At 42.0% G+C, this 26,824-nt stretch overlaps 3 protein-coding genes and 2 long non-coding RNA genes across 13 annotated transcripts; 4 read left to right on the plus strand and 1 right to left on the minus strand.

Annotated features, from left to right (window-relative positions):
* Positions 1–516: 516 nt before the first annotated feature.
* On the plus strand, positions 517–6,274 carry LOC115621127 (putative homeodomain transcription factor). The gene is made up of 9 exons (XM_030514681.1): positions 517–916; positions 1,869–1,933; positions 1,994–2,133; positions 2,484–2,958; positions 3,020–4,101; positions 4,164–4,342; positions 4,994–5,214; positions 5,272–5,401; positions 5,609–6,274. The coding sequence occupies exons 2-9, from the start codon at positions 1,908–1,910 to the stop codon at positions 6,092–6,094; spliced, it is 2,739 nt and encodes a 912-aa protein (XP_030370541.1). The 5' UTR covers positions 517–916; positions 1,869–1,907; the 3' UTR covers positions 6,095–6,274.
* A 537-nt stretch (positions 6,275–6,811) lies between these two features.
* LOC115629476 (probable methylcrotonoyl-CoA carboxylase beta chain, mitochondrial) lies at positions 6,812–9,088 on the plus strand. Its single transcript, XM_030525950.1, has 5 exons — positions 6,812–7,018; positions 7,086–7,339; positions 7,410–8,299; positions 8,354–8,503; positions 8,564–9,088. The coding sequence occupies exons 1-5, from the start codon at positions 6,887–6,889 to the stop codon at positions 8,887–8,889; spliced, it is 1,752 nt and encodes a 583-aa protein (XP_030381810.1). The 5' UTR covers positions 6,812–6,886; the 3' UTR covers positions 8,890–9,088.
* A 140-nt stretch (positions 9,089–9,228) lies between these two features.
* Positions 9,229–17,842, plus strand: LOC115620066 (microtubule-associated protein RP/EB family member 1). Of its 9 annotated transcripts, none has more exons than XM_030513208.1 (8): positions 9,229–9,371; positions 13,488–13,634; positions 13,734–13,879; positions 14,298–14,688; positions 15,998–16,140; positions 16,962–17,044; positions 17,126–17,198; positions 17,263–17,842. In XM_030513208.1, exons 2-8 carry the CDS (start codon positions 13,514–13,516, stop codon positions 17,311–17,313), a joined length of 1,008 nt encoding a protein of 335 aa, XP_030369068.1. In that variant the 5' UTR covers positions 9,229–9,371; positions 13,488–13,513; the 3' UTR covers positions 17,314–17,842. The 9 variants fall into 9 exon arrangements, with proteins under 9 accessions (XP_030369068.1, XP_030369070.1, XP_030369071.1 ...); XM_030513210.1 differs by having other exon boundaries at positions 16,001–16,140; XM_030513211.1 differs by having other exon boundaries at positions 14,298–14,673.
* A 1,240-nt stretch (positions 17,843–19,082) lies between these two features.
* On the minus strand, positions 19,083–20,353 carry LOC115634721. The gene is made up of 2 exons (XR_003996455.1): positions 20,108–20,353; positions 19,083–20,049 (listed from the first exon to the last, which is right to left on the minus strand). It is a non-coding gene; the product is annotated as an uncharacterized LOC115634721 (long non-coding RNA).
* Positions 20,354–25,956: 5,603 nt separating this feature from the next.
* Positions 25,957–26,811, plus strand: LOC115633842. Its single transcript, XR_003996393.1, has 3 exons — positions 25,957–26,095; positions 26,154–26,231; positions 26,292–26,811. It is a non-coding gene; the product is annotated as an uncharacterized LOC115633842 (long non-coding RNA).
* The last annotated feature ends 13 nt before the right edge of the window (positions 26,812–26,824 follow it).

Below are 26,824 nucleotides of genomic sequence, written 5' to 3' on the forward strand. Positions count from 1 at the left end.
TATATGTCATTTGTTAAATATTTTTCTCATGTGAGCAAATGCAAACCTCGAACCCAACGCGATTGTTGTTTTTATAGTTGGCGCCAAAAATCCACATTGTGGATTCCAAGGCGTCATACGAAAGAAATTCAGCTGACAGCTGGAACAGATGATGTTCAGCTGTTTTGTCCCCATTGCAATGCTGTACAGCGGCAAACATTATTTCTGTGTTGGACAACGACCTTATTTGCAGGAACTGACTCGTAAACCAAATTTAAAAGGTCTCTTAGCTTCCCATTTTATTGTTCATTAAATGACTTTGCACTACTAACAAATGAATATAACAATATTTTAAGTCATTAAAAGCTCACAGTTGCAAAATACAAATTTAAATTAATTTATTTATACCATTTAAACAACAATGAACAATTAAAAAAAGAACTAAGTTAGTTCAGAAGTTCAAAATGTTCAATGAACTATTCTGATTGAATCGACACAGCTCTTAAAATTTTATTAAGCCTCAAGAATTAGTAGGAAGAGGATGTGTCGGGCATTCGTTTGCGTTTTGCTGCATTATTGAAATTCGAGATTGTAGAAATTACGCATTGGCCTGAGTGCAGCACTCTTTGCGAAACAACACATAAAAAAAATCCAATGCAAATTGTTATTATCGAAACCGGGACTGCTAAACAATAATAAGCAGCCGAGGGCGCGACAAAACAAAGCTTTATCAGACGCTGCAGAACGCAAATTAAAGCATATATCGCGCCTCGCATACAAAATTTACAGTTACAACATTAACACAACTTAAAGTGCCCAAATATATATAAGAAACTCGCAGACGTCGACATTGAAGAGTGCCTGCAAAGAAAAAAAAACGTTACGGACCGCTATTCCGGATAAAAATCGATTAGTAGTTGTGGTTAAACAATTTCAGGCAAGTTTGAATTAAAACATTTTCATGATGCATTAAAATAAATGCAGATTGCCGCGGACGTTTCCATATATCAATAATTTTCAGTACACGGGTTATTCAATGCAAGTACATACCTACAGATCACCTTGAACTAAGCATAGCAGCAAAGCCCAAGCATACCAAAATCCATTCGGCTGCACTGCCACTACACACAGAAATGTGTTATACCTCCACCTCCCGTACACCTGCCGCTGTCACCGCATTAAATCAGCTGTTTGTCTGCCAAGTTGTTTACCTGCTTTTATGTTCAAGGCAACACACTTATGTATTTGCAGACACACATGCAGACATATTTTGGATTTTGTGTGTTTTTTCTTGAGCAATAGGCTGTTAAACAATTGAATTTCGTGTATGTCTAAAAACCTATTTTTAAACATTTGTTTATAAAAACATACTTAAAAAGAAATCATTTTTTGCCTGCGATCGGCAGAAGGAGAACTTTAAGTTAATTATCTTGTGCTGCCAATGTGAAGGTGAAAGTAATTTTCGTATCTCTTCACACATTGCAACTGGTTACCAATTTTGTTTCATTTTTGTGAAATGCACACACATACATGTTAATCCTCACATGCATATGTAGATATGTATGCATGTATGTGTGGGAAAATTTTTGCTTTCCAAATGTAGCTACAATAATTAGCAGTTAATTGTAAACTGCCCAGAGTGTATTCGCAGTTCTATTCGATTTCGTATAAAGCTTTTTGCATATCATTAGTACACATGTTGTTCATATTGTCATTTATGCGGAAAATCAACTTATGGTCGTCAAGAAACAGACTTATTGCGGTGTCAATTAACGTTGGCGTCGGGCTGGACTTGAGGTGTGGGGGCATATGCCATGTTTGTGCTCACACTTGTGCGCCTCCAATTAATTAACCATAATTGAATCATTGCTTTATGACTTTCCTTACAGGGCGCGCAGTAATTCAAAGGCTTTTATGTCATTATTACTATGAAATTGGATGCAATTGTTGAATGGTAAGTACTCTATTGCGTATTCTCTACACAATCATGTCTCAATTGTTGTCTATTGTTCAGGTACCAGAAAAAAATAGGCACCTATGATAAGCAAGAATGGGAGAAGACTGTCGAGCAGCGCATCTTGGATGGTTTTAACAGCGTTAACTTGAAGAATACCAAACTAAAGACCGAACTGATTGATGTGGATTTGGTGCGGGGTGAGTCGGACTTTCAATGATACCTAAAATATACATTTAAATATCGATTTGCGTTTTCATTGATTGCTAAACATTCAGCCTTCTATTAAGTGTTCAATGTATTTAATAAAATTTCATTCACATGGAATTCAAATTGGTAGTTCAATAAGTAGTTCGGAAAATGATAGAACTGTTGGCGTTTTGCAAACGTTTAAAGGCCCTAATCGTTTTTATATATTGATTTATCGTTCTTAGATTAGATTTAGATCGTTTATATTTAACAAATACATTAAATATATTGTAAAAGTTTTGATTTTTTTATAATTTTCAAAGCATCGCCTTATAATGTATGTTTCTTTTTGTATTTATAGGCTCCACATTTCCTAAGGCAAAGCCAAAACAAACTTTAGTAACTGTGATACGTTTGGCCGTATTGCGCTATTTATTGTTGCCACTCTATTCGCAATGGTGGGTCAAGCAAACCACGCCAAACGCCTTTGGCATCATTCTCTGCCTGTACGTCACACAAATGATCAATTGGGCCATATACATTTTAAATAGCAATCGCATTGTGCCTCAAAACTCAGTGCAGCTGCCGGGTACGGTTGCCAATACAACCGCTCAAGATGCTGAAAAGCAGGCGGAAGAGCATGCCGATCTGCTTAGTGCTCTGCTGATACCAATGGGGCTTAGTTTGCTAATCAGTTTAATACACTCACAAATTGTGGCAACTAATAGTACGCCTTCTGGCAATAAAACCAAGTTGCGACGCTTCTCCACAACCAATTTCAATGACAAATCCACAGCACGTGAGACGCGACCAAGGCGGCGTAAGAAGTTTGTGCGGTAAGCATTGCTTAACTAGCTTGGTTAAAACAACTTAACAAATGTTCACCTTGTATTGCAGAATTCGTCAACCAGAAAGCGAATGCGTGCCAGCAAATAGCAACACTTCTCTGTCGCGGCGCACAGCTAGCGCAAAGATAGCGTCAAGTACTGGTAGCAATATTGAAGTTCTTCCTAAGACGCCATCGCCCACAGCCATACCAGCAATCTCAGCTTTAGCCCTTGCAGCACCCGCCGCAAGCGTACCCAAGATTCCAAACAAACCGTGCAGTTGTCTAAGCGCTCAGCCCACACCTTCTATTATGCTGAAGCGCACCGATAGCGAGGAGACATATTTGACTACAACTGCCATCATTTCGCAACCTCATCAAGGCCAAACAGCAGCGGCCGACAGCACAACCATTACAACGGACTCCCTATACGATCTCAGAGCTACCGCCAACGAACAAGTGGCCGCATTAACGACTGATAGTCCGCATAAAAAACGCAACGTCAATTGGCACACCCCCATTCAAATCTGTGCCACATTCGACCAGCACGAACAACCAACCTCAACACAAAGTCTTAAAACTTTAGCCGTCTCCAGTGAGATAAAAGCTTCCGGTAGCAGTGGCAGCGTTGAAAACCTAGAGCCTGCTTTTCAGCCTCGTCGCAACATTGGAGAAGACGATGGCTTTGAGAGTTTGAACGGCAAAAGCTCCAGTGGCGAGGACAACAATCATTCGCCTCTGCCGAGCAGTAGTAATGCTTCACCAGCTGCTCCAGGAACAGCTGCTGCACCCACAACAAGCCAGCTACGATTGCGCCTCAACGTTTCGAGTACGGCCACAAGCACGAACACCGCCATCGGTGTGGAAAAGAAATCCCAGACCCGTGGCAATGAGTCCACCACCAGCTGTGCAGAGTCCGATGAATGCGATGACGTTGATATCATATCTAGTCCCGCTTCGGCCTGCAATAATGAGTGCACAACATCTGCAACGGACTGGTTGGGTGTTACAACCAACAGCGAGGATTGCAGCTACACCTCAGAGATGGAACATTCGGATGGCTATAAGCATCAACAAGCAACTGACGAAGAGTACGCAGACCTGGATATAACGCCCACTACCATATTAAATCCACACAGCACCATGGATCGCAGTAAGTTAGATGTCTTTTTTTGTCTGCTTTATAGACACAATTCCTACTTTGCATAATTTCAGTTAGCTGCACCATTTGGGATCAGCGTGACACTAAAAAGGCCCAAATGTCTGTGCTTGAGATCGCCTCCTGTATTATTGAACGCGTCGATTCGATGGCTGAAACAAATGATTACATTTATATTGGAATATTTTTCTCATTTCTGCTAACACTCATACCCACTTTCTGTCGTTTGTGCGAGGTAAGTAATAAATGCAAAAATGTATTACGATAAGAAATCTGGGTCTTATTATGATTACATCAGACCGCAAATGAAATTGTTATTTCAATATTCGTATTTCTGATTACTTTTTATCACAAATATTATTCAAAATAATTTACATAATTACTAACTCGGAATTGATGTATCATTTATTAGGTATTAAGCTTAGATTAAAAAACATGTACATATATAGTACATATTTATCAATATAAAAAATAATCTTGGCAACGTTTTAACCTGCATTATATATTTTGTGTCTGCTGAATGCTTTCCTTTTCAAATTAGAAGTCAGATGGGAATACGTATATAGATATATTTCATTCAATGTCCACTATTTTCTAACAAATTATTTTAAAATTAAACAGCATTTATTGTTTCCACGAAGTTTTTATTTTTATTTTACGTATACTTTCTATGTACATACATTTTTTAAATGAGTACGAATAAAATACAAACACAAATCTACAAACCAGTAAATCCACATGCTATTTTTCACGAATTAAACAAGCATGTGTTTTATAAACCTAGAAATAAATATCGACATAGAAGCGGTTGATGTTTTATAAGCTAATAACCACTATCTACAATGCCATTTCTTTTAATCATTAATCCTCCCTATTTTTCGTTCAGATTACCATTGATGCGGATAAGAGCAGCGAGATAAGCTATTTCTATATACCCATAATGCTGTGGGAGAAGTCATCGGCATCGTTCTTCACACTTTTGGGCTTTGCTTTTGGTGAGGCCCGTTGGGAGCGTGCAGTGCTTGCCTTGGGATTTGTGCAGCGTTTATGCTTGACCCTCATATTGTTCATAATATTTGCTGTGGCGGAGCGCACCTTTAAACAACGGTATGTAGATGAGGCCCTCTCACTGAATGAGTTCTGAGCTTAATCCTTTAATTTTAGCTTTTTATATGCGAAACTCTTTTCTCATTTGACGTCGTCACGACGGGCCCGAAAGTCAAATCTTCCGCACTTTCGCCTTAACAAGGTTCGCAACATTAAAACCTGGCTCAGTGTGCGTTCCTATCTGAAGGTGTGTAAATCTACAAACATCAAAATAATTTGCACATAAATTTGGGTTATTTTACAAATCATTAAGCATAATATATATATTGTATGTATATTCTAAAAATACTAGTGAAATTCGATCAAATTGTGGGCTAATTATTTATCTGTTAGGCCATAAAAAAAAGATCGTGGGATTTCTAATTCAGTTTTACCTTGCATATCTTTTTTTTAGAAACGCGGCCCACAACGCTCCGTCGATATTATTGTGTCTGCCGCATTTATAGTCACGCTGCTGCTTTTAGCCTTTCTGAGTGTTGAGTGGCTGAAGGACTCGGTACATCTGCACTCTCATCTAACGCTAGAGGCGCTTATGTGGTCCATAACAATTGGGATCTTTTTGCTACGCTTCATGACACTTGGAAACAAAATCCAGCACAAATATCGTAGCGTTTCGGTTTTGATAACCGAACAAATTAATTTGTACCTGCAGATTGAACAAAAACCGAAGAAGAAGGACGAACTCATGGTCTCAAACAGCGTACTGAAGCTAGCAGCTGATCTGTTAAAGGAGCTTGAAACGCCATTCAAGATCTCTGGACTTAGTGCCAATCCATATTTATTTACCACAATCAAAGTTGTCATTCTGTCGGCACTGTCGGGCGTGCTGAGCGAGGTTCTGGGCTTTAAGTTGAAGTTGCACAAAATTAAAATTAAGTAGTGAGTCTTAAAAAGAGCAAAATTGCAAACAATTTTCAAAGCACGCAAACGCTGCTAGCAAAATTAATATTTTTGTAGTACAACTTTTCGAAATGCTTCATGGAATATCTACACCAACTTAATTACGTATATAGTTTATATATTTACCTACTCTTTAAATAAACCTAAGTGATTCAGTAAATGTTTATGTTTGATGGATGTGATCGATTAGCAAAAATCCTATTAATCCTTACCTAAATACTTATTCACATACTTACATGCATATACATATACTTATGTGTTAAAAGCGGCGTGCACAATCACGTACCAGTGAGTTACGTACAATTTTAAGGTTCGCAAAATGTTAAGTCTAAATTATTAAGGAGCCATATGATGTTTCGTAATAGCGGCTTAGAATAGAAGTTATGTTTTACATTTAAAAGTTGCTAAATAAAGCTAAGAAAATAACTATTAGTAGTTTTACATGAATTTAATAATTTGTGGCAAAAAGATTATGCTTCCTTCCGTAGCCTTCAGAGGTTGTCTTCAGATTAATTTTTAATATTAAACTTTAAAATAAATAAATAAATGTATTCACAACAGGAAGCAAAAGGGGATATTAATGGGCTAGTGATTCAGTTAACGTTTTTAAAATGACCAATTGCTGGCGCCACTGTCCCGATCGAGGGCTGCGCGATCAAACAGCTGTGCTGTCTTATCACACTTGCACACCCACACACATCGACACTGACGTAACATCGAACCGCTTTTCCACAGTCGGTCCTGTTTTCCATTAACTCTTCGATCCATAATTATGCTTAGGTTCCAGATCCTCTTAAAGAAGCCCATAGTCTCACAACTTCTGCGCAGTCCTGCCCGTTTCCTGCACGTGGGGGAGGCGAATGTATTATCTACTGAGATTGATAGGCACTCTGCCGAATACAAGGTCTGTATAAACAAATTGGCAAATGCCAATAAAATAATTGAAATGTGTGTATAAATTTATGTTGCAGGAAAATGCTGCGGAAATGAGAAATTTGGTAAGCAAGCTTCACAGCATAACCCATGAGGTTTTAACTGGTGGCGGTGCAAAGGCCAATGAGCGGCACACCTCACGTGGTAAGCTGTTGGCCCGGGAACGCATTAATCTTCTGCTGGACAAGGGATCGCCTTTTCTGGAGCTCAGTGCTTTGGCCGGATACGAACTGTATGGTGAAGAGGTGGTAAATGCGGGAGGAATTATCACAGGTGTGGGACGCGTGTGTGGGTAAATACTGGATGTGTTGTGATATACATATGTACACATTATTAGCCTAAACTCTCTCATTAACTTACAGCACTGAATGCGTCGTGGTAGCTAATGATGCCACCGTCAAGGGGGGCAGTTATTATCCCATAACCGTAAAGAAACATTTGCGAGCACAGGAAATTGCACAGGAAAATCGCTTGCCATGCATTTATTTGGTAGACTCTGGAGGTGCGAACTTGCCACGCCAAGCGGAAGTGTTTCCTGATAAGCTGCACTTCGGACGCATTTTCTACAACCAAGCCAATATGTCTGCGCAGGGAATACCCCAAATAGCCGTGGTGATGGGTAGTTGCACAGCTGGAGGAGCCTACGTTCCAGCAATGGCGGACGAGAGCATTATTGTAAAGAAGCAAGGTACTATTTTTCTTGCCGGACCGCCACTTGTGAAGGCTGCTACGGGAGAGGAGGTGTCCGCCGAGGATTTGGGTGGCGCCGACCTGCATTGCAAAACATCGGGCGTTACGGATCATTATGCGGTGGATGACGAGCATGCCTTATATTTGGCGCGTCAAGTGGTCAGTAATTTGAATTTGCCGGCAACAAATGCTTACAACGAGCAGCTGTTGTACTCAAGCCAAAAGACTTTCCAAAATACGACCGGAAGGACACTCAATAATGATGTAGAGGCACCAAAATACGATGCAGAAGAACTGTATGGCATTGTGGGTCCTAATCTCACAAAAAGCTTCGACGTTCGCGAGGTGATTGCTCGCATTGTTGATGGAAGCAGATTCACGGAGTTCAAAAAACTCTATGCAGAGACTTTGGTGTGTGGCTTTGCAAAGTTGTATGGACAAACTGTCGGCATTGTGGGCAACAATGGCGTACTCTTCTCAGAGAGCGCTTTGAAGGGCGCCCATTTTATACAATTGTGTGGACAGCGGAAAATCCCTTTGGTATTTTTGCAGAATATTACGGGTAAGCGGAAGGACTGCAATATTTAATTTGTATATGAGACAATTATTTCCATAGGCTTCATGGTGGGACGCGATGCTGAGGCGAACGGCATTGCTAAGAACGGAGCAAAGATGGTTACAGCCGTGGCTTGTGCGAATGTGCCAAAATTCACGGTCATCATCGGTGGGTCGTACGGTGCTGGAAACTATGGCATGTGCGGACGAGGTGGGAAAAGTGTGACTTCATAAATATTATCAAATTAAATGATTCTTTTCTTTATTTCAGCCTACTCCCCACGCTTTCTTTACATGTGGCCCAATGCACGCATTTCGGTTATGGGCGGTACACAAGCAGCCAATGTGTTGGCCCAAATAACAGCTGATCAGCACAGGCGAGCCGGCAAAGAATTTAAGGAGGAGGAGGCAAACAAATTGAAGGCCCCAATTTTGGAAATGTTTGAAAAAGAAAGCTCGCCCTACTACAGTTCTGCGCGATTGTGGGATGACGGCATTATTGATCCAGCCAATACGCGTCAGGTGCTGGGACTGAGCCTGAAGGCAGCATTAAATAATGCTCAACATGACACAAAGTTCGGTGTTTTCCGTATGTAGGGATCGGTTGGATCGGGTACCGATTACAGAGGGAAAGGCATTTACATGAAGTGGCATTTAATGTCTGCACTTCAAATTGAAACTGTTGCATTTATTAGCTGTAAGCATGACATTGGTCGAAATTGTGGAATTGTGCAATTGGTGATTTTAATTTGTGAATAGTATGAATTTTTTGAAACTAGAAATGGTTGCTTACATATTTTCTGGTCTTACAACTTTTCCGTTAATGTCAGCTTTTCAGTATTTACCTACCCTTTCGGGGTAGGTGTTTCAGTATTATTCGATGTCTTGTAGCAACTAATACTTTTGGTAATGAACCAGTAGTATTTTTTGGCTTTTGTGATATGGTCACATTAGTATGCTGAAAACGGAACGGCTTGTCAGAGTGGTGTTTCTTTTCTTAGTCAAAAAGTTTAAATTATTCGGTAGTTGTACAGAAAATAAATTCGAAAAACGACCATAAATTAATAGTAGTTGAAAAGGTGAGTGATACTGCATTTAAATTTGCCAACCACAAAGCGCAGTAAGCGGCAAATGTTGCCGTTGCGTGTGTGTGTGCATTGGTAGTTGTTGCGGCTCTTTTTCTTTCGCCCATCTTGTGCAAAAAATGGCAATCTAGAAGTAGCGTCAGCAAAAAGAAAGTTCATCAGCAATAAATATGAGTGTGTGCGGTGATTTTAAAATAGCTTTGTCGAAAACTTCAAGTGCATAGCACTTGAGCGCGTGTAAGCGCCCAAGTAAAGAAAAATATCTGTACATCAGCGTGCCAGTGCCACATACACATACAAGCATAAATGTATGTATGTATGTATATGCATATATGTACATACGTACATGCATATGTACGCATGCTGCGGAAGCGAGCGCCTTTGTTGTGTGTTCGTGTGCGTAGATATTTAAATGTCGCCGCCGCCGCTGAGTTGCAGTTGCAGGCGTAAATGTTTTCTCCGCGTGTGCCCAAAAATAAAATATGTGTGCATCCTTCTGGCGTGGTGGTGGTGTGCGTGCAACAAAACTACACTAGCGGCACATAAAAATTCCAATGCAGCAATTATAATCCGTACGCTTTCGTGCCTCAGCTAATCTGCATCGTCACTCAGGCTGCCATCGTCGCCGACTCTTGTTTGCCTTTTTACTGCTTGCCACTTCATTTTGCCATTTCATAGTGTCCCACTCTTTCTGTTGCACGTGCCTCAGGGCATTACTTCTATGGTGTCTACATGGTTTCTTTTGTAGCGTTGCATTTCCATTTCCGTGTGTGCATTGTTGGGAAACCATATTTTCTTTACAGAAACCAGAACCAGACTGTTGTCCCTCAGGTGTTTTTTGTTGCGTCTGGTTACTGGCTGTTCTGTTTATGCCGCTAGTCGAACGTTAATGGCAATTCAAATTCATTTCACATGACGTCATTGCATGTGTCAACCTGATTATGGCTGGTCAACCCCCGCAGATTGTTATTGTTGGCCGCTGTGTGTGTGTGTGTGTGTGCGTGTGTGTCTGTCTGATAGGTGTTCAGTTACTCACAACCATTTCAATACATGGCTGGTTTTCTTTTAATCTGATACTATTTTTATTGATTCAGTTAATTGCCGACATCAGCCAACGCCGACGTACAAAGAATTGGTCAGCGGTTGGCGCTGGTACGGGTTTAACACATACTTTCAAACATGCACACCTACATACTTGTAGATGATTTAAGCTTTTAATATTCCCAGTATACATTTTTTTGCATGCCACAGCGGCTTATTGTTTGTTGTGTGCTATGCGTGAGAAGCTGTTTGGTATTTAACGTTTGACACACTTCCACATTGTTGTTGATAACAAAAATAATGATGATGGCGATGATGGCCAAAACGCTTTTCACCAAAAACAGCCAACCACACAATTTCTTTTTATATATTTGTTTTTTATTGTTTTATTGTGCGCTGTTTTGTTTAACTTGTGAGCAGTCCATAGTTTATTCGGTTTTTTTCTGGCTTAATTAGTTCACAATTGCGGGACTTCCGCTTCAGCGACTGATCCGCTCACCCCCAACATATATAGACAAAACAAACATTATTGACAGATTGTACACCACAACAAACAAATTTCTTCTCTCCGCTCCCTTCTACAAATAGTAATGAGTTTTTCCAACTTGTTGTATTTGGGGCACAATTTTGCTGGAGCAGCGCTCTACCTCGCTTTTTCTTCAGTCTAAGCTCTGTTGCTGCCCACAGTTTGGGGCGCATTTAAATCAATATACTACAATATGCTCCAACAAAGAGTACAACAGCAGCTCACATTTGAATGGAGTTCCGCAATAAGTTTAGCACAGTACGCGCACCGCCCTTTTAGGGGTCAATGTACTTGTGCCTGCCACAAAGGTAGCGTGGCAAAACTTTACGGAAATACGGGCAACATATACACACACACATGCATGCGGCGGCATACAGCGCGAGAGCTCATGGTTGGTATTTTTAGGCGCATTTCATTGGGCTGCTGGCTCTTGGCCGCTGTGCTCTAAAATGCCGGCTAATTCTTTATCAAGAGCCCACGTTTGTTGTTAGCCAACTCACATTGCATACTGTCAGACTGTCATGTTGTTGTTCTTGTTGATGATAATGCCAAAGAAACGCTGACGCAGCGGCGCTCGCCTTTGCCTATGACTAACATTATGCTTCGGTTGCTTATTGGGCCTGCGGTTGCGTCAAGAACCATCGGTGGCATCGGCGGCTTCGGTGGCAGCGAAGCGTTGACAAATGCCGAGAGGCGGCAATTCCAACGACCAGCCAGCCATCCAGCCAGTCACACAATTTATAATACAGAACAGTACAAGTTCATTGTTCGAGCGCTCAAGTCTCATATCGTTTGGCGGTTGTTGTTGTTGTTTCTGCTGTCGCTTCTGTTTTTGTTGTTGCTATTGCTGTTTATTTTCATTCCAATTTTATATTTCTGATTGTGTGCATCTCGATTTGCACTTTACGCTGTGAAAGTTTAGTGACGACGGGCCTCAAATTATTTATCGGAGACTACTATTGTAAGAAGTAAGACAATCTATATGTCTATCGCTTATGTAGACATATGTACACATGTGTGTACGTATTTGCGGGTGTGGCTTGTTCTATGCAGGCTCAGAACTCACCCACCCTTCGCTAAGCTCCTTTTTAGTGCGTTAAAAACAGTCCCTAAATGTTTCTAAATGTTGCAGACATTCATGATTGTTTCTTTCGATTATTTTAGACTACTTGCTCAATTTAAACTACCGTAATCAGCAGTAATATTGATAATCCGAAAAAATATTCCCAGTTTTGTTAGGAGCAAAAAAAAAAAATTGGGGTCACAGAAGGCGTTGCGTTATATAACTAATAGACATTCGTACTGAAAACTCATAAAAAAACTTTAACGTCTAAAAATATCAGTTGTTTTTTGTTCATTATATCCTGTATAGAGTAAAAACGTTTCTAAAACATTTTTTTATATTGTTGAGATAAATTTAATATTTGCAGTGCATTTTACCTTAATCAAGTTAAGAAGAAGACGACCAACCTAAGGGAACCATGTAAGCCTTACATACTTATTGTGTGCCTTTGTGGCATCAGCTGAAAGATCTGCTCGTATGTGTAAATAATAAATTCAGAAGATGATAGAAATGCAGAAATTGTCCTTCACCTTCCATAAGAATCAATAATTTGCCTGAAAGTCTTTGATGTTTTATAGTTTGTTATACGTTTAAATTCATTTTTATTTATGGTCTGTAAAAGCATCGGCCTTGACCATCCGTTGATGCGGCAAACGTTTTTCTCAATCATTGAAGTATTTGCTTAAAAGCAAACATAAATTTAAAAGCGAAATTAACTTGCCACACAACTTTCAACCAATTTTAGAAATTCGTGTACTGTTGGCCACTTTTTAGTTGAAATTACTCACGTACCTATGTATGTACGTTTGTGTATATATAAGTATGTTTGTTTGCACATATCTGTCTCGCAAAACATTGTCTGCTTGATTGCAATGATTTTCTGTTTGCCGTTTCTTGTATTTGTTGTTACCACTGTATATCGTGATCTTGATATTGAACACGCACATGTTTGTATATAAATATGTGTGTGCCACATCAATGCACAGCTAAAACAATTATAATCGGGCTTAATTAACAACAGTTGGCTACACAAAATTCGAAGTGAGTTCAAAAATGGGCCGCTCCCACACAAAATTTATTCTTCCTACCTTTTAAGTATAAAAGTAGGCTTAACATCAATTAAATAAATTTACACCAGCCTACAAAGGTAATTTAAAATAATAATAGTTAATCCAGAGCAGTCCTAAAAATGAAAAATATTTAAACAATTAAAAAAAAATTTAAATTTAAAAAATTAAATTTAAATTTAAAAAAAAATTGTAAAGAGTTTGTTCCTATGTTACTTGAGTGTCTGTAGATGTTACAATTCAAAAGTTGCTGGTGCTTATACGGACGATTGAGGCCAAGCCTCTTTCTGCCTTTTATTCAGAATTTGTAGAATACCTATTTACGTTTCGGGCTTAAGTTAGAAAAAGTTAATCTGGCTAAAGTTGATTTTTTAAGAAGTTTACCTCTTGACCAATAAAATTACATTTTCCAGTTCCAGTTGCTACAAAGAGAGACAACATGGCTGTTAACGTTTACTCCACAAATGTCACAACGGATAACTTGTCGCGTCATGATATGTTGGCCTGGGTCAATGATTGCCTGCAGTCGCAGTTCTCAAAAATTGAGGAATTGTGTACCGGTAAGTAGTGACAAGAGTTTTGGGTGATTAATGAATAAACTCATTCTCTCACGCTGGGGCAATTTCCGTTGCGTTTTAACTAATCGATTTCATTTTTAGGGGCCGCGTATTGTCAGTTTATGGACATGCTATTCCCGAATTCAGTGCCCATCAAGCGTGTTAAATTCCGCACAAATCTGGAACATGAATACATACAGAACTTTAAGATATTGCAGGCGGGCTTCAAAAAAATGTCTGTGGACAAGGTAAGGTATTGGGGGATGTATTGATAGATCGTATTGCTATTTGTTTTTACAGCTCATTTAATTTGATTTACGCATGATTTTGTAATTAACATACACATACTTATATACTATATATACATGTACACGAGACATAAAAAGTGGAGAAAAGGCAATTGAAGGCAATCAAAAGTGTGGCGTGTGTTGTTGTTGGACCAAATCAGAGACACTAGACATGCCTTTTCTTAATTATTTAAACAAACACAAAAATATACATAGATACATACGTATACTACTACTACTACTACTACTACCATCTAAATGTTATGTTGTAACTAACTGCCGTTTCCGTTACAAAATATCAAATATGTGAACAACAATAACATCAACCATCACAACGAAAACGACAACTACTTGAACAACTTAAACTATGATGGAACAGATAATACCAGTTGATAAGCTTATTAAGGGGCGTTTTCAAGACAATTTCGAGTTTCTACAATGGTTCAAGAAGTTCTTCGATGCAAATTATGATGGACGTGAGTACGATCCATTGGCTCAGCGTAATGGAGTCAAACTGGGCAACGGCGTGGGCGGCACTGGCAGCGTCGGCGGTGGTGGCGGCGGCAGCAATGGAGGCAGCGGCGTGGGCAGTAGCCATAATGATATACATTTGATGCATCGCCGGCAAATACAAATGCCAAATAGTGGTCGCTTGGCAGCTGGCGGTGTGGCTACCGCTACCGCGCCCAACATACAGCGCAGCCAAACTGGTACGGACTTGTTGAATCAAAATAATCAAGAGCAAAATGAAGAAGGTGGTGCTGGTGGCTGTATGAGCGTTATTTCTGCATTGTTCTATATATATACATATATGTATTTGTTATACTCTGTACCACCAACATGAGCAGGAGGTCTGCTGATCTGCAAAAGGTGTGGAAAGCACAAAATACCAAGCATGTTCAACTACAGAAAATAATAATAATAGTCTGTCCGTTCAAGGTTTCAATCGTTCATACTAGCTTCATGAAATCTTCCAAAATTAACATTTAATGATAACAAAAAAAAAAAAAAATAATAAAATCGAAATGTTGGTACAGTGTATTCAATAGTCGAATGCGCTCGATTATAGAGTTGAAATTTTGATGAATGAACGTGAAGCACGCGTTTAAAGTGTGGGACTCCATTTAGAGAATCCGATTCTCTCTTCTCTCATACACACATCACAAAACTGCGATTCAACGTTATGACCACGCACTGCACCCACACATAAGTATGTTGACGTCCACAAACACACACACACACAAATATACACACAACGCACATGGTGGTCTCTCCAATTCCTGATACTAACAAATCTCCTTTGTATCTCATATGTGTTTTGATTTTGATTTTTCGTTTATTTTTGTACCATTTAACTGTTTATCAACAATCAATTTCTTATTGTGTTCTTGTCCTCTCGCGCCTTGTTTTCACATATACCTCTGCATATGTTTTTTTTCACACATTTTACTTTTAGATAATACCCATAGACAAGTTGATAAAGGGTCGCTTCCAAGATAATTTCGAATTTTTGCAATGGTTCAAAAAATTCTTCGACGCTAACTACGATGGCAGAGATTATGATGCCAGCGCAGTGCGCGAGGGTGCACCAATGGGCTTCGGTTCGGGAGCAGCAAAATCATTGCCGGGCACGGGCGGCTCCGGCATTGGCAGCACCTACAGGCGTGCGCCCACATCAGCGGCACGCCCCGCAGCGACAGCGACAGCCACAAAGCCCAGTATGTTGTTTTGGTTACTCGGTGAACATAAATCGCTCAGTTCCATTCATGATCCCTCCTACATTTTGTACATATGTAAATTGTTTATAGAGTTAGAAGCACTACTCACTCGGTCATTATACTTATTTTATTTTCTTACACTTTGACACTCTGGTTTAACAAAACTGAATGCACACAAAACAGAAAGAAGAAAAGAAAACAAATACCATAACAACTAAACATCATACCACGTGCTTCACGTTTGTTAAATAAATTTGAAAAATATTCGTATTTTTTATCGTAGTCAGAAATATCACTCCCATTTGCTTTGAAGTTGTTGAACATTTACATAATCTCTCTATTAATTCTTTGAACACTCAAGCAGTCTCAAAAGTGTTGCCACGTACGAACAATGCAACGCCGCCTGGCAGAATCGGAGGTGCATCAAACAACACTGGCGCGGTGAAGAAGAACGATGCCGGAAATGCTGTGTCCAGTCAACAAATTGAAGAGTTGTCTAATCAGGTGCGTATACGAATACTACAATCTTGGGAATATCTTTTGAAACTATTGTAAAAACGATTCACTTTTACCCGGCGACTCAGACAACCTTTTCTATAAAGCAAAGAACAAATCCTGTGATTATATGTATGTACATACATATATCCACAAACAAACTATAAGACTACTACTTCACAAAATAGTTTTAGTGCGCTCATGTTTTAAGAAATACGTTTTACAGAATCACAAAGACCTTAAAAAATTTGTGGAATGCACAAATCTCTTCATTGAAAGAGTATCCCTATATTGTCCAATACTTATTCGAATTTAATTAAAAACAAATTAGTTTGTGTCTAACTAATACGTGTTTAAGCGAGTAGTCCTCTAATGTATGGTGATACGCTAGTTTTTATAATTTTAACAAATAGAACATTAATTTAATGGTTGTAGTCTTCGAGTGCGCTAAAGGAGAAATTCCTTCATAACATTCTATAAAACATGCTAGTTTTAAGATTTAATATTGGGTCGTCAGGAGAAATAGAATGACGTTTCAATTAGTAGATGACATATATAATATATAGTAAGGCCTAGTTTAGATTGTCGCGGTGTTCAGGGATAGATGACTCAGGCAGGAAACACCTCCGCTAACGGGGCTATCTAGCTTAGAACCGTCTTTGAAAGCTCTGATAGATATGACTGGGCCCTTGCGTAGTTCCTCTAAAAATATTTTCAATCTTTATCATGAGTCATACGTATCTATAATCATTTTTGAACCATTTCGTGGATGGGAACACCTTAAATTATTATTAAAAATTTAATTAAATTGATGTTCATTCCTTTTCCAGGTAATGGACATGCGTTTGAATTTGGATGGATTGGAGAAGGAGCGTGATTTCTACTTCTCGAAGCTTCGAGACATTGAAATACTGTGAGTATGAACAACAAAAAAACACAATATATAAAAAGAACCAAATCTAATTAAATTCAATTAAATTGAAAATACGTGCAGTTGCCAGGAAGCTGATGATGGTGAAACGCATCCACTGATTCAAAAGATTTTGGACATACTTTATGCGACTGAGGTGACAAATAAATACAAAAAATTTAAATTGTTTTTTGCTAATTATTTCGTTTACTCAATAACAGGATGGCTTTGCGCCTCCAGACGATGCACCACCAGAGGATGAGGAATATTAAGAGCACGCTTGCTAGCCAACCACTATCAACAACAACAGCAACACACAGAAATCATATGCTGCATACATGTTCGGGGGAGCTGAGACGGAGAAGAAACAAAATGAAAACAAAGCCTATAACAACTGATAATAGTAACCAATACCAGCATAACAAGATCAAACGGAACGTCAGGCCGATGTTGTAAAAAAAATTAAAGCTTATATATAAACATAATCGTAAACACCAAACGCGAAAATAATGTGGGAGACAGCCTGTGTGGGCAAAGGCAACAGTGGCGTCAAGTGTATAATACAAAACTAATATCTCCACTTTTTCGAGTAGTAGACCACAATGCTGCTCTAATTATTTAAAGCAAATTTATGTAATTATAATTAATCGAACAATGCATTTAATTTCAATAATTCGTTGTTGCTTGACGCCACTGCTTTCTATATAATCTAATGTACTGCAATTAAATTCGGTGTTTAAAAATAAATCTGAGAATGCCTAGCATGCTGACAATTGTTTGCACTGGACAACAAACTCCAAACCGAGCTTGCGAAATTTTGTTAAACAATGTTATTAACATTACAGAAATACTTATATTCGAATGTCTAATTGTCTAATTTGAGTTTTCGAAGTTGTTTTTATGTTCCCCAAGTCAAATTAGGGAATTGTGGCTTTATAGATATCTAGTATGTATCTGAATGTGGGTGTGCAGCACATGCTAAATTTTGTTGTTGTGTGTCTAGTATAAAAATCTGAAGGAGCGAAGTGTATATGTGAAGTATATAACATTGATGGCATTATAAAAATGATTTTTTGAATTTTCAATTTCTAATGATATAGTTGCAGACTGTAACTAAATAATATTATGAATATAGTTTTAAGTAATTTTGCTCTCAATTCTTTTAGTTCTATATTTATGTGTAAAAATTCGAACAACGTTATAAAATCAAATAAACACAAGCATCTTTCTAATTTTTAAACAAACACAATTTTCTTTTATTTACCGCGTACTTTAGTTTCCATCAACACAAATAATAATAAAGTTAATCTCACTATTGTTTCTGAAGTGCAGATTGTTCGCATGCTGGGGTCTAATGTGTAGAAATTTCAATTTATTGTATGACAACTCTTTGGGAAAGCTGTAAATATTTTGTTGACATTTGAAGCTCATACAACATGATTTAATACGCCTACATATAAAATTACATTTAAGAATCAACTGTGTATTAAAAATGGTTCATATAGAAACGTATTCATAAACTAAAAACAAAATATAGGCCCATGTTGCTTGATTCAAAATTTCTGTATTTCTAATTAATAATTCAAATAAGAAATGCTTGAAAAAAAAATTTTGAATTTTCGAGTAGCTTAACGTCACATTTGCAAATAATTCAATTTTGTGTTATTTTACAAGGTTTTGCGAATTCGACAAATTTCTGTTGAAACTTGTTATGTCCGCCTTTGCCAGTGCATCCCCTGTCGTTACGCCGGCTAGCCATCGGCTCAGGGTCAGATTCGACCGCGACAGGGGTGCGGCAGACCAACAATGAATTTATATTTTTTTATCAAACACACCTACTCATATTGTCGGCTGAGGGACGCCTGTGGAATTTGGGTGGAGTTGTGGCTACTTTGGTGTCATGTAGCCGCGTGGCCCTCCCTACCTTGAGCCGGTTTTGGCATTTTGTTGCCGGCTCCCTTCAACATGCTCACTTTGGTTTTCCTTCTGCTCCGGGACTTTAGTCACCCCATCTCACCCCATAAATGGATTCTACTCCAGATTCATTTTCAAATTTTAAATTTTATTACAATAAAAATATATTCGGGTATTTAGGCCATTGAGTTTTGGGACGCTGCAGTTTGTTGGCTCTTTGTGCCTATTTATCTTATTCGATTTTCGAACCTCCTAACCTACCTATACTCGAGTATGTGGTTATGAGGGGTGTAATGATATGTAATGACAAGGAGATAAACAAAAAAAAACTGCGCCGCTCCAATACACATTCCAACCTCTTTTGCTTATATTAGTTTTTATACATTTTCTTTTACTTTTCTTTTTTTTTTTTTTTTTATGTTCTTTTTTCTTAAGTATACATTTGAATTTTTGTTTACAATATGGTTACTTGTTTGGTGTTGTGTTTCTGTTTAATGTTTTATATTATGTTGTGAATGGTTTGGGCTATGTGTCTAACAGAAAATTGTTAATTGTTTTGTGTGTTGTTTTTTTGTTTTGTATTTTACATTATGTGGCTATGGGCGTGTGTGTATTACAATATGGTTAAATGTTTGGGTGTTGTTTTTGTTTTGTATTTTATATTATGTGGCTATGGGATGAATGTGAGTCTGAGTGCTATGGAAATTCGGTGTGTGTTTGAATATGGTGTATGTGAACATGTATGGAGTGTATATAAAGGAGTGTGTGGTGTATATAAAATTTTGTGTTCTATGTTTGAGCGGAATATGTGTGAGTATTTAGTTGAATTTTGTGTTATATGCTGCACTGGTGTATGTGAGATGGCTATGTATATGTATGTAGGGTGTATATAAAATTTTGGTTCTATGTTTGAGCGGAATGTGTGTGAATATTTAGTATTTTAATGTTGAAGGGTACTTAGCCCAGACTTCCAGTTGCATGGAAATTGGCCTGACTTCCGCTAGGGCCGAGGTCCGGCCTAAGACCCAGTACTGCCGGTCGGTGCTGACCCGCGCACAGCGCACTTCCCAGAACGCCCGCAGTTACTGCTACTCCTATTACATATAGTAAGAAATTAGTCACTGGCACACTGGCCCCTTTTTAGACCCTTACCTCTGCCTATGAAGCCTCGCTGGTGTATATCCCAACCCTCCTGTCGTCACTCCGGTGTTTGAATATTGTCTTCCGCTTATTTTGTCTCTTTTTTTGTTTTTTCCCGCAATAGCACGTGTCTCTCGCTCACTGTCCACAATTGATTTTTCTTCTTCCCTAAGGCCACGACTTGCCATTCCCCCGGAATTGCTATTTTACCCACTTTGCAACCCTCCTAATTGGTAGCACTGGTCCTCACCCCTCACGCACGAGTACTTGTTATCGGCCCGCTCCAGCTGCCAATCGCGCGAGTTGCCACTCCTTTTGTCCGACGACATTTGTGGTTTCCCAATACTGCCGCGCCGCACATAACACCACACTCCGGTTTTATTTTGGTGCCAAACGGAAGAAACGGGAGTGAGAAGCGCCGCGGTTCTTTCTCTGCCCAACGTAGGCCACCGCCCACACCCTGAGATGGGTCTCTCGGTCTACCGACGAACAAAGCCGGGCCTTAGCTATTGCTTTAAATCTTTGGCGTGGAAGACTCCCAACCGACGCCCGTGCATGTCCTCCAACTCGTACAGGCTGTTGCCCACGCTGCTCCGGACACGGCATTTCACATACTTGTGGCACAGCTTCGCGTTCACGTTGTCCTTAAAACGACTGAGGACAAAGTTTCGCCTGTAAATCTCCTGGCCAGGTACGTACGCTACCATCCTCGCACGCTTATCGTATTGCCGTTTCGCCTTTTCATATGCCAGGTGGACACTCTGCTGTACCTCATCCCGCACTGCCTTCCGCTGATCCGATCTGGGCAACATGCGCAATTCCGCATCCTCCAGCGCCCCCAACTTGCGTGCCAGCTTGTAATCCTTCCCGCTGGTGAACATGTGCTGCCCAAACAAAACGAAATACGGGGACGTGCCGATGCTGCCATGGATAGCACTGCGTGCTGCACACTGCACGTCCGAGAGCTTCTCGTCCCACTTCGTGTGGTCGCCCTGTACATATGTCCTGATGGCCGCTAACACTGTCTGGTTCACGCGTTCCGCCGCATTCGCCTGTGGGGCATAGTTCGCCGTGCGTACGTGGGTGATGGTTGGCTTGGATTGGTTGGCCACAAATTGCTTACCGTTGTCGGTATGGACGGTTTCTGGGACTCCAAATGCCGGAAACACCTCCTCCTGCAGAAACCGGACCACTGCCGCCGCGGTTGCTTTTGGCATCGCTCGCAACCACACGAATTTGGACAGATGGTCAAGAACAACCAGAATGGTGGTATTCCCTCTCCTGGACCTCGGATACGGCCCCAGAAAATCCAGATACAGCCTCTGCATTGGTCGGAGCGATACGGTTTCGGCGCCCATTACCGGCCTCGCTAATTGCGTGCTGTGCTTTGTTGCTTTGCACGTTTCACAGCCGGCAACGTACCTCCTCACCTGTGCCACCATCCCGGGCCAGAAAAAAAACTGCCTGAGCCGTTCTATGGTCCTCTTCATGCCCCCATGCATAGCCGCGTCGCTCTCATGGGCCTGCTGTATAAGGGCTGCGGACACAGGACGCGGTACCCAGAGCTTCCAGGAAAATTCCTCTCGCTCGGGCCGCGTGAACTGCGCCCGCTTATACAACAGCCCATCCTCCACGCGTAAATCCGGAAATAGCTCCGCGTTCTCCCGCACTTGCTTCAGCCGCTCGGTATACTCCGCACCTTCGAACTCGGTTGTCTCGAAATCAAAAAAATCAACTTCCTCCAGTTCGAAAGGCCGTGAGAGGGTATCGGCTACAATATTTTCCTTGCCTTTCCGATGCTCAATATTAAAATCGAACCTCTGCAGGGCCAACGACCACCGCGCTAATCGACCGTCCAACTCCTTCAATGACATCAGCCACCGCAGGCTGGCGTGATCAGTCACCACCTTAAACGGCATCAATTCAACGTACGGCCGGAATCTTTCGACCGCTTTTACTGCAGCCAGGCATTCCTTCTCGGTGACACTATAGCTCAGCTGAGCGCCCCGAAGCTTCGCTGAAAAAAAAGCTATCGGCCTTTCGGCCCCGTCTGCATCGAGTTGGAACAAAACCGCTCCTATGCCCGCTTGGCTCGCGTCACATTGGATCACGAACGGCTTCCGAAAGTCTGGATGCACCAACACTGGCGCGCAGGTGAGTGCCCCTTTCAACTCCTGAAATGCCGCAACCGCTTCGCCCGATAATTGGAACTTTCCTTTGCCTTTCAGGCAGTCCGTTAACGGCGCGGAAATCGTGGAAAAATTCCGAATGAAACGCCTATACCAGCCAGCGGTCCCCAAGAATCGGCGGAGCTGCTTTGCGCTGGTCGGCAAGGAAATCGCCCGAATCGCCTCGACCTTCTCTGGATCCGTCCGCAACGCACCATCGCCAACCACAAACCCCAGATACTTCAAGTACTTGTAGCAGAACTTGGATTTTTTTAAGGAAATCGTCAAATTGGCTACTTTCAAAGCACTTGCCACGTCCAGCAGCACCTTGCAATGATCCTCAAACGTTCTGGATATTATGAGAAGGTCGTCCAGGTACACGAATACATGGCTTCTCAAACGCTGGGGAATCACCTTATCCATCACCCGGCAAAGGCGCTGCGCCGCATTGCACAACCCGAACGGCATGGCCTTAAATTGATACAGTGGCCTTCCTGGTATCGTAAACGCGGTGTACTGCCGGCTTTCCTGATCCAGTTCGATCTGCCAAAAAGCATGCTTTAGATCCAGGCTGCTGATGTAAATGGTATCCTCCACTCGGCTCAAGATCGACTCAATGCTCTGGAGTGGGTAAGCATCCTTCACCGTGAGCTGATTTAGCTTTCTCGCGTCTAAGCACAACCGGTTCTTTCCAGGCTTCCTCACCAAAGTCACTCGGTTGCTCCATGGACTCTCACTTGGCTCGATAACCCCTAGCCGAAGCATCTCGTCGACTTCTGCAAACAATAGCGCCTGCACTGCCGGCGACACGGGATAAAAACGCTCTTTCACTGGCAGTGCCCCCTCCGTCAACTGAATGTGGTGCTGCTCCACTGGCGTCCTACCCAGACCGTGCTCCTCGAAGGATCTGAATTGGGCCACGACTCGCTGTAACTTCTCCTGTTGCCACGCCTCTAAATCGTGTGGCTCCGTTGGCGTACTCTTTCCTAAGCGCTCCTCCTCCAACTCAGCCACGTGCTGTCCTTCGTCCACAGCCGGGATCACATTCGGAGCCAAACCGAACCTGCGCCAAAAATCCACGCCCAGATAAAGCGGTTGGCACAACGACGGGCAAACGTGGAATACCATTTCCGACTCTGTTCCGTTATACCTAACGCGCGCCATCACGCTGCCAATAATGCAATGTGGCGCGCCGCCGGCTGTCCTTACCGCGGATTTGTTTTCGCGTACCACCAAACCTAGTTTTCGGACCGACTCTATGGCACCACTTCCCAGCAAGCTCACCGACGCCCCGGTATCCAACAGACCGGTAAATTCTCTGCCTTCAATCGCTACCGTAGCATATGGGCGGCTATCGGAACGACATGCAGAATTCACCGCGGCACACACCGCCTGGCGTTTCTGTCGGCGTTCGCGGTGTCTCCTACGCGCCCGCAAGGATGTCTTCGACGCCCCTCTCGCATCCGGTTCGTGCTGGCTACCAAATATGCGGTTCCTGGCTACTTCATAGTCGCGCTGACGCTGCTCCAAGGGTTTCCGCTGCGACCATACTTTCTTCGGTGGGACTGCCTGGTTGACTTTATATATCTGTGAGTAAATATGACTAACGGTACTATCCTTATCGCTACTAATTCCTATCCTAACTACTGTATCATCGGAGGTACGCGTTTCACCGTCTACCGAGAGTGCGACTCCTCCGGCTGCGTCGGACTCCTCTCCGAGTTTCCCGGACGGCATTTCGGGCATCTTGGCAGCACCACGCCTGGCTGTCCGCATTTGAAACAAAACATATTGCGCACCGCCGACTCGCAATCGAAATATGTATGCCCTGGTTGTGCACAATTCCAACACTTGAGATTCGAGCGGCTCCCACCAGTTTCATGTGGCCTATATACCGCCTCCAAATGCTCCAGTTGGCCGCCTTGTGTACCTTCTGCTACCACGTCCAGCTCGTGTACTCGATGCTGCTCTCGCTGCTGCCCGTAGTTGGTACTGGCTGAGGGCCGCGCCCAACGCGTTGCCAGCATCTTTTCGGCGTCTTGGCACTCCTCTCTCAGCTTCTGCAGATTAGTTATATTCATCGGATAGATGACCCTAGACACGGTGTCTTTAATATTTGTCTTTATCACCTTAATAAGGTCATAATCCGAAAATGGACACACCAACCGAGAACGCAACACCAGCATCGCCTGAATATACTCTTCTATGCTCTCGCCATGCCGCTGCTTCCGCTCCCTCAGCTCCTGCTCTCGTTCAAACTCCGATCTTCGAGTCTGAAATTGCTGCTGCAGCCCATATCGGAGATTCGGCCAGTCCGGCACGCCCGAGGTACGTATGTACATCCAATACCAATCTTTCGCTCTCCCGTTCACCAGGCAGTGGAAGTCTCGCAACACGTCGGCCCAGGGCACCTGATACAAGGACTGCAAATGCTCCAATCGAAATATAAACTCTGCCACCGGCATTCCTTTGGTTTCGCCATCAAATACAAGGCCCCACTTTCTGATGTGGACGACGTCGGGCCGGGAGTCTCCCATCGTGGTTCGCCTTAATGGCCTGTGCACGTCAGGGCCCAAATCGCGCATCCACGGATCGGCTGAGAACTGCCGCTGCTCCACATGTGCCCGCTGTTCTGCCTCTAAAGTTCGGTTGTCGACGAACAGGTGAGTCGGTGCTGCAGCTGCTGGTCTACTACTTACAAAATCTCTTTCTTTCTCTGCCGGCTCGTACCCGCCTAAGGCTGGCCGCTGCATTTGCGCGTGAGCTCGCTCTGGCCTGCCCACCGGCGCCTGTGCTACAGACGGAGGCGCGCTATGCGTTTTCTCCTGCCTCAGCGCTGCCACTGCCTCATTAATCTCGCGCATGAACGACAGCATGCTGGCCTGCATCGTCTCTCGAATGGCCTCTACTTCTGACGACAACGATGCGCGATACGTCTCGTGGGCCTGTGCTAATGCCACGTTGATCGCTGACCGAATTTCGCTTGGCAGCGCAGACTCGGCTCTGCCACTCTGCTCTTCACCGCCATAGTCATGCGCGCGTGCGCCGGCTGTTGCTCCGGAACTGTTCGGAAATTCATCCCCGAATCCTCGGAACGCTGCCTCGTTTACACTCGGCGGCGATGCGTCATCATGGAGTGCTTCTGCTGGCTTGCCCGCCTCACTCAATCCTACGTGAGGAGGAGAGTCCAAGTGAACCAATGGCCTATTTCTAATAAACTCCTGACTCCGCCTGACCTTCCGGGTAACATTCGGGTCAAGATTCATTTCCCAGTACCTTGTTAATCCAAACCAAAAAAAACCACTGCTAGTACTCGGATCCGTACCCGCCGATTATAATATCAAAAAAAACTATATCTATATTATAAACGAGCAAACTCCGAATAAATAAATAGATCGGTCCACTCGTATGTATGTGTTTTCTTAAATGATAAGCGGGGATAATATCCTTAGCTAAGTACCCGTTGGATTATTTAATCCAATCAAATGCTTATGTATATATATATATAGGAATACCATCAAACACACAACCAAAAAAAGGAATAAATAAATAAGAATAAATAAATGAGAATAAATAAATGTATACCAAAAGACTTAACAAAAAAAATACTAAGTGAAAAAAATTACTCCAAAAAAAAACAAACTAACGATAAGTCGAACTTCAAATTCCCGCCCTATGCACAGACCTGCTAATCTGTGCCAAAATACCCTGTCGATACTTATTAATATCGATGGTTCAGCCCAGGAACAGCTGTGCTTGACCGGGACCATTCACAATGGACTCCCTGTCTATTGATAATTTATTTGCTGCTACGCAAATAAATAAATAAAAGGTAATTAACACTAACAGACAATAGCATAAATCAAAACAATCTTTCTTTACTCTCACAGGCTCAACACTAGACATGTAAGGGTGAGATGAGGATCCTCAGTATGACGCTGCACCACGGCACGCAGTCACTGTAGAAGGTAAACAACCAAAACAAACACATATGTATCGCACGCTTTACACCACCCAATTTCTTCCAGGCGCCGACTAAAAACTCAAATCTTGCTCGGGCTATGGCGAATTGCTGCTCCTATGCTCTGCTACGTAGGGCAACGATGCTCCTTCCGCTTGGGACAGGACATGGACCTACTACGCAACCATTCATAAGAACCACCAAACAACCACAAAAAAAAACGGTAACTAACACAAAAAAAACATAAGGCAACTAGACTATTCTTTACTTAACACCTGACAGACATTACTCTCTATCTTTCCAGCCTCAGAGCACCCTGTAGGGCAACAATGAGTGGGCACCAAGACCCCTCACGGACCTGCTACACTCGCTCCTTCGCTGCGCCTATTCTGCTGGTTACCAACCTACACCGCGCTGTAAGAAAGATGCAACTGCGGCAACGATGGGCTGAGCCCTAGTGAAGCTCACCCACGGACCTGGCAGTTGCACCGTTTCCCGCCAGCTCAGGGGCCGCCAGCAGCTATTGCTGTTGAAATTTACATGTAAACACTAAATAAAGAATACAAATCAACAAAAAAAACAAACAACAAGACTCTGGCT

The sequence above is a fragment of the Scaptodrosophila lebanonensis genome, unplaced genomic scaffold, assembly GCF_003285725.1.
Source record: "Scaptodrosophila lebanonensis strain 11010-0011.00,11010-0021.00 unplaced genomic scaffold, SlebRS2 tig00000001-arrow-pilon, whole genome shotgun sequence".
In the NCBI taxonomy this organism is placed as follows: Eukaryota; Metazoa; Arthropoda; class Insecta; order Diptera; family Drosophilidae; genus Scaptodrosophila; species Scaptodrosophila lebanonensis.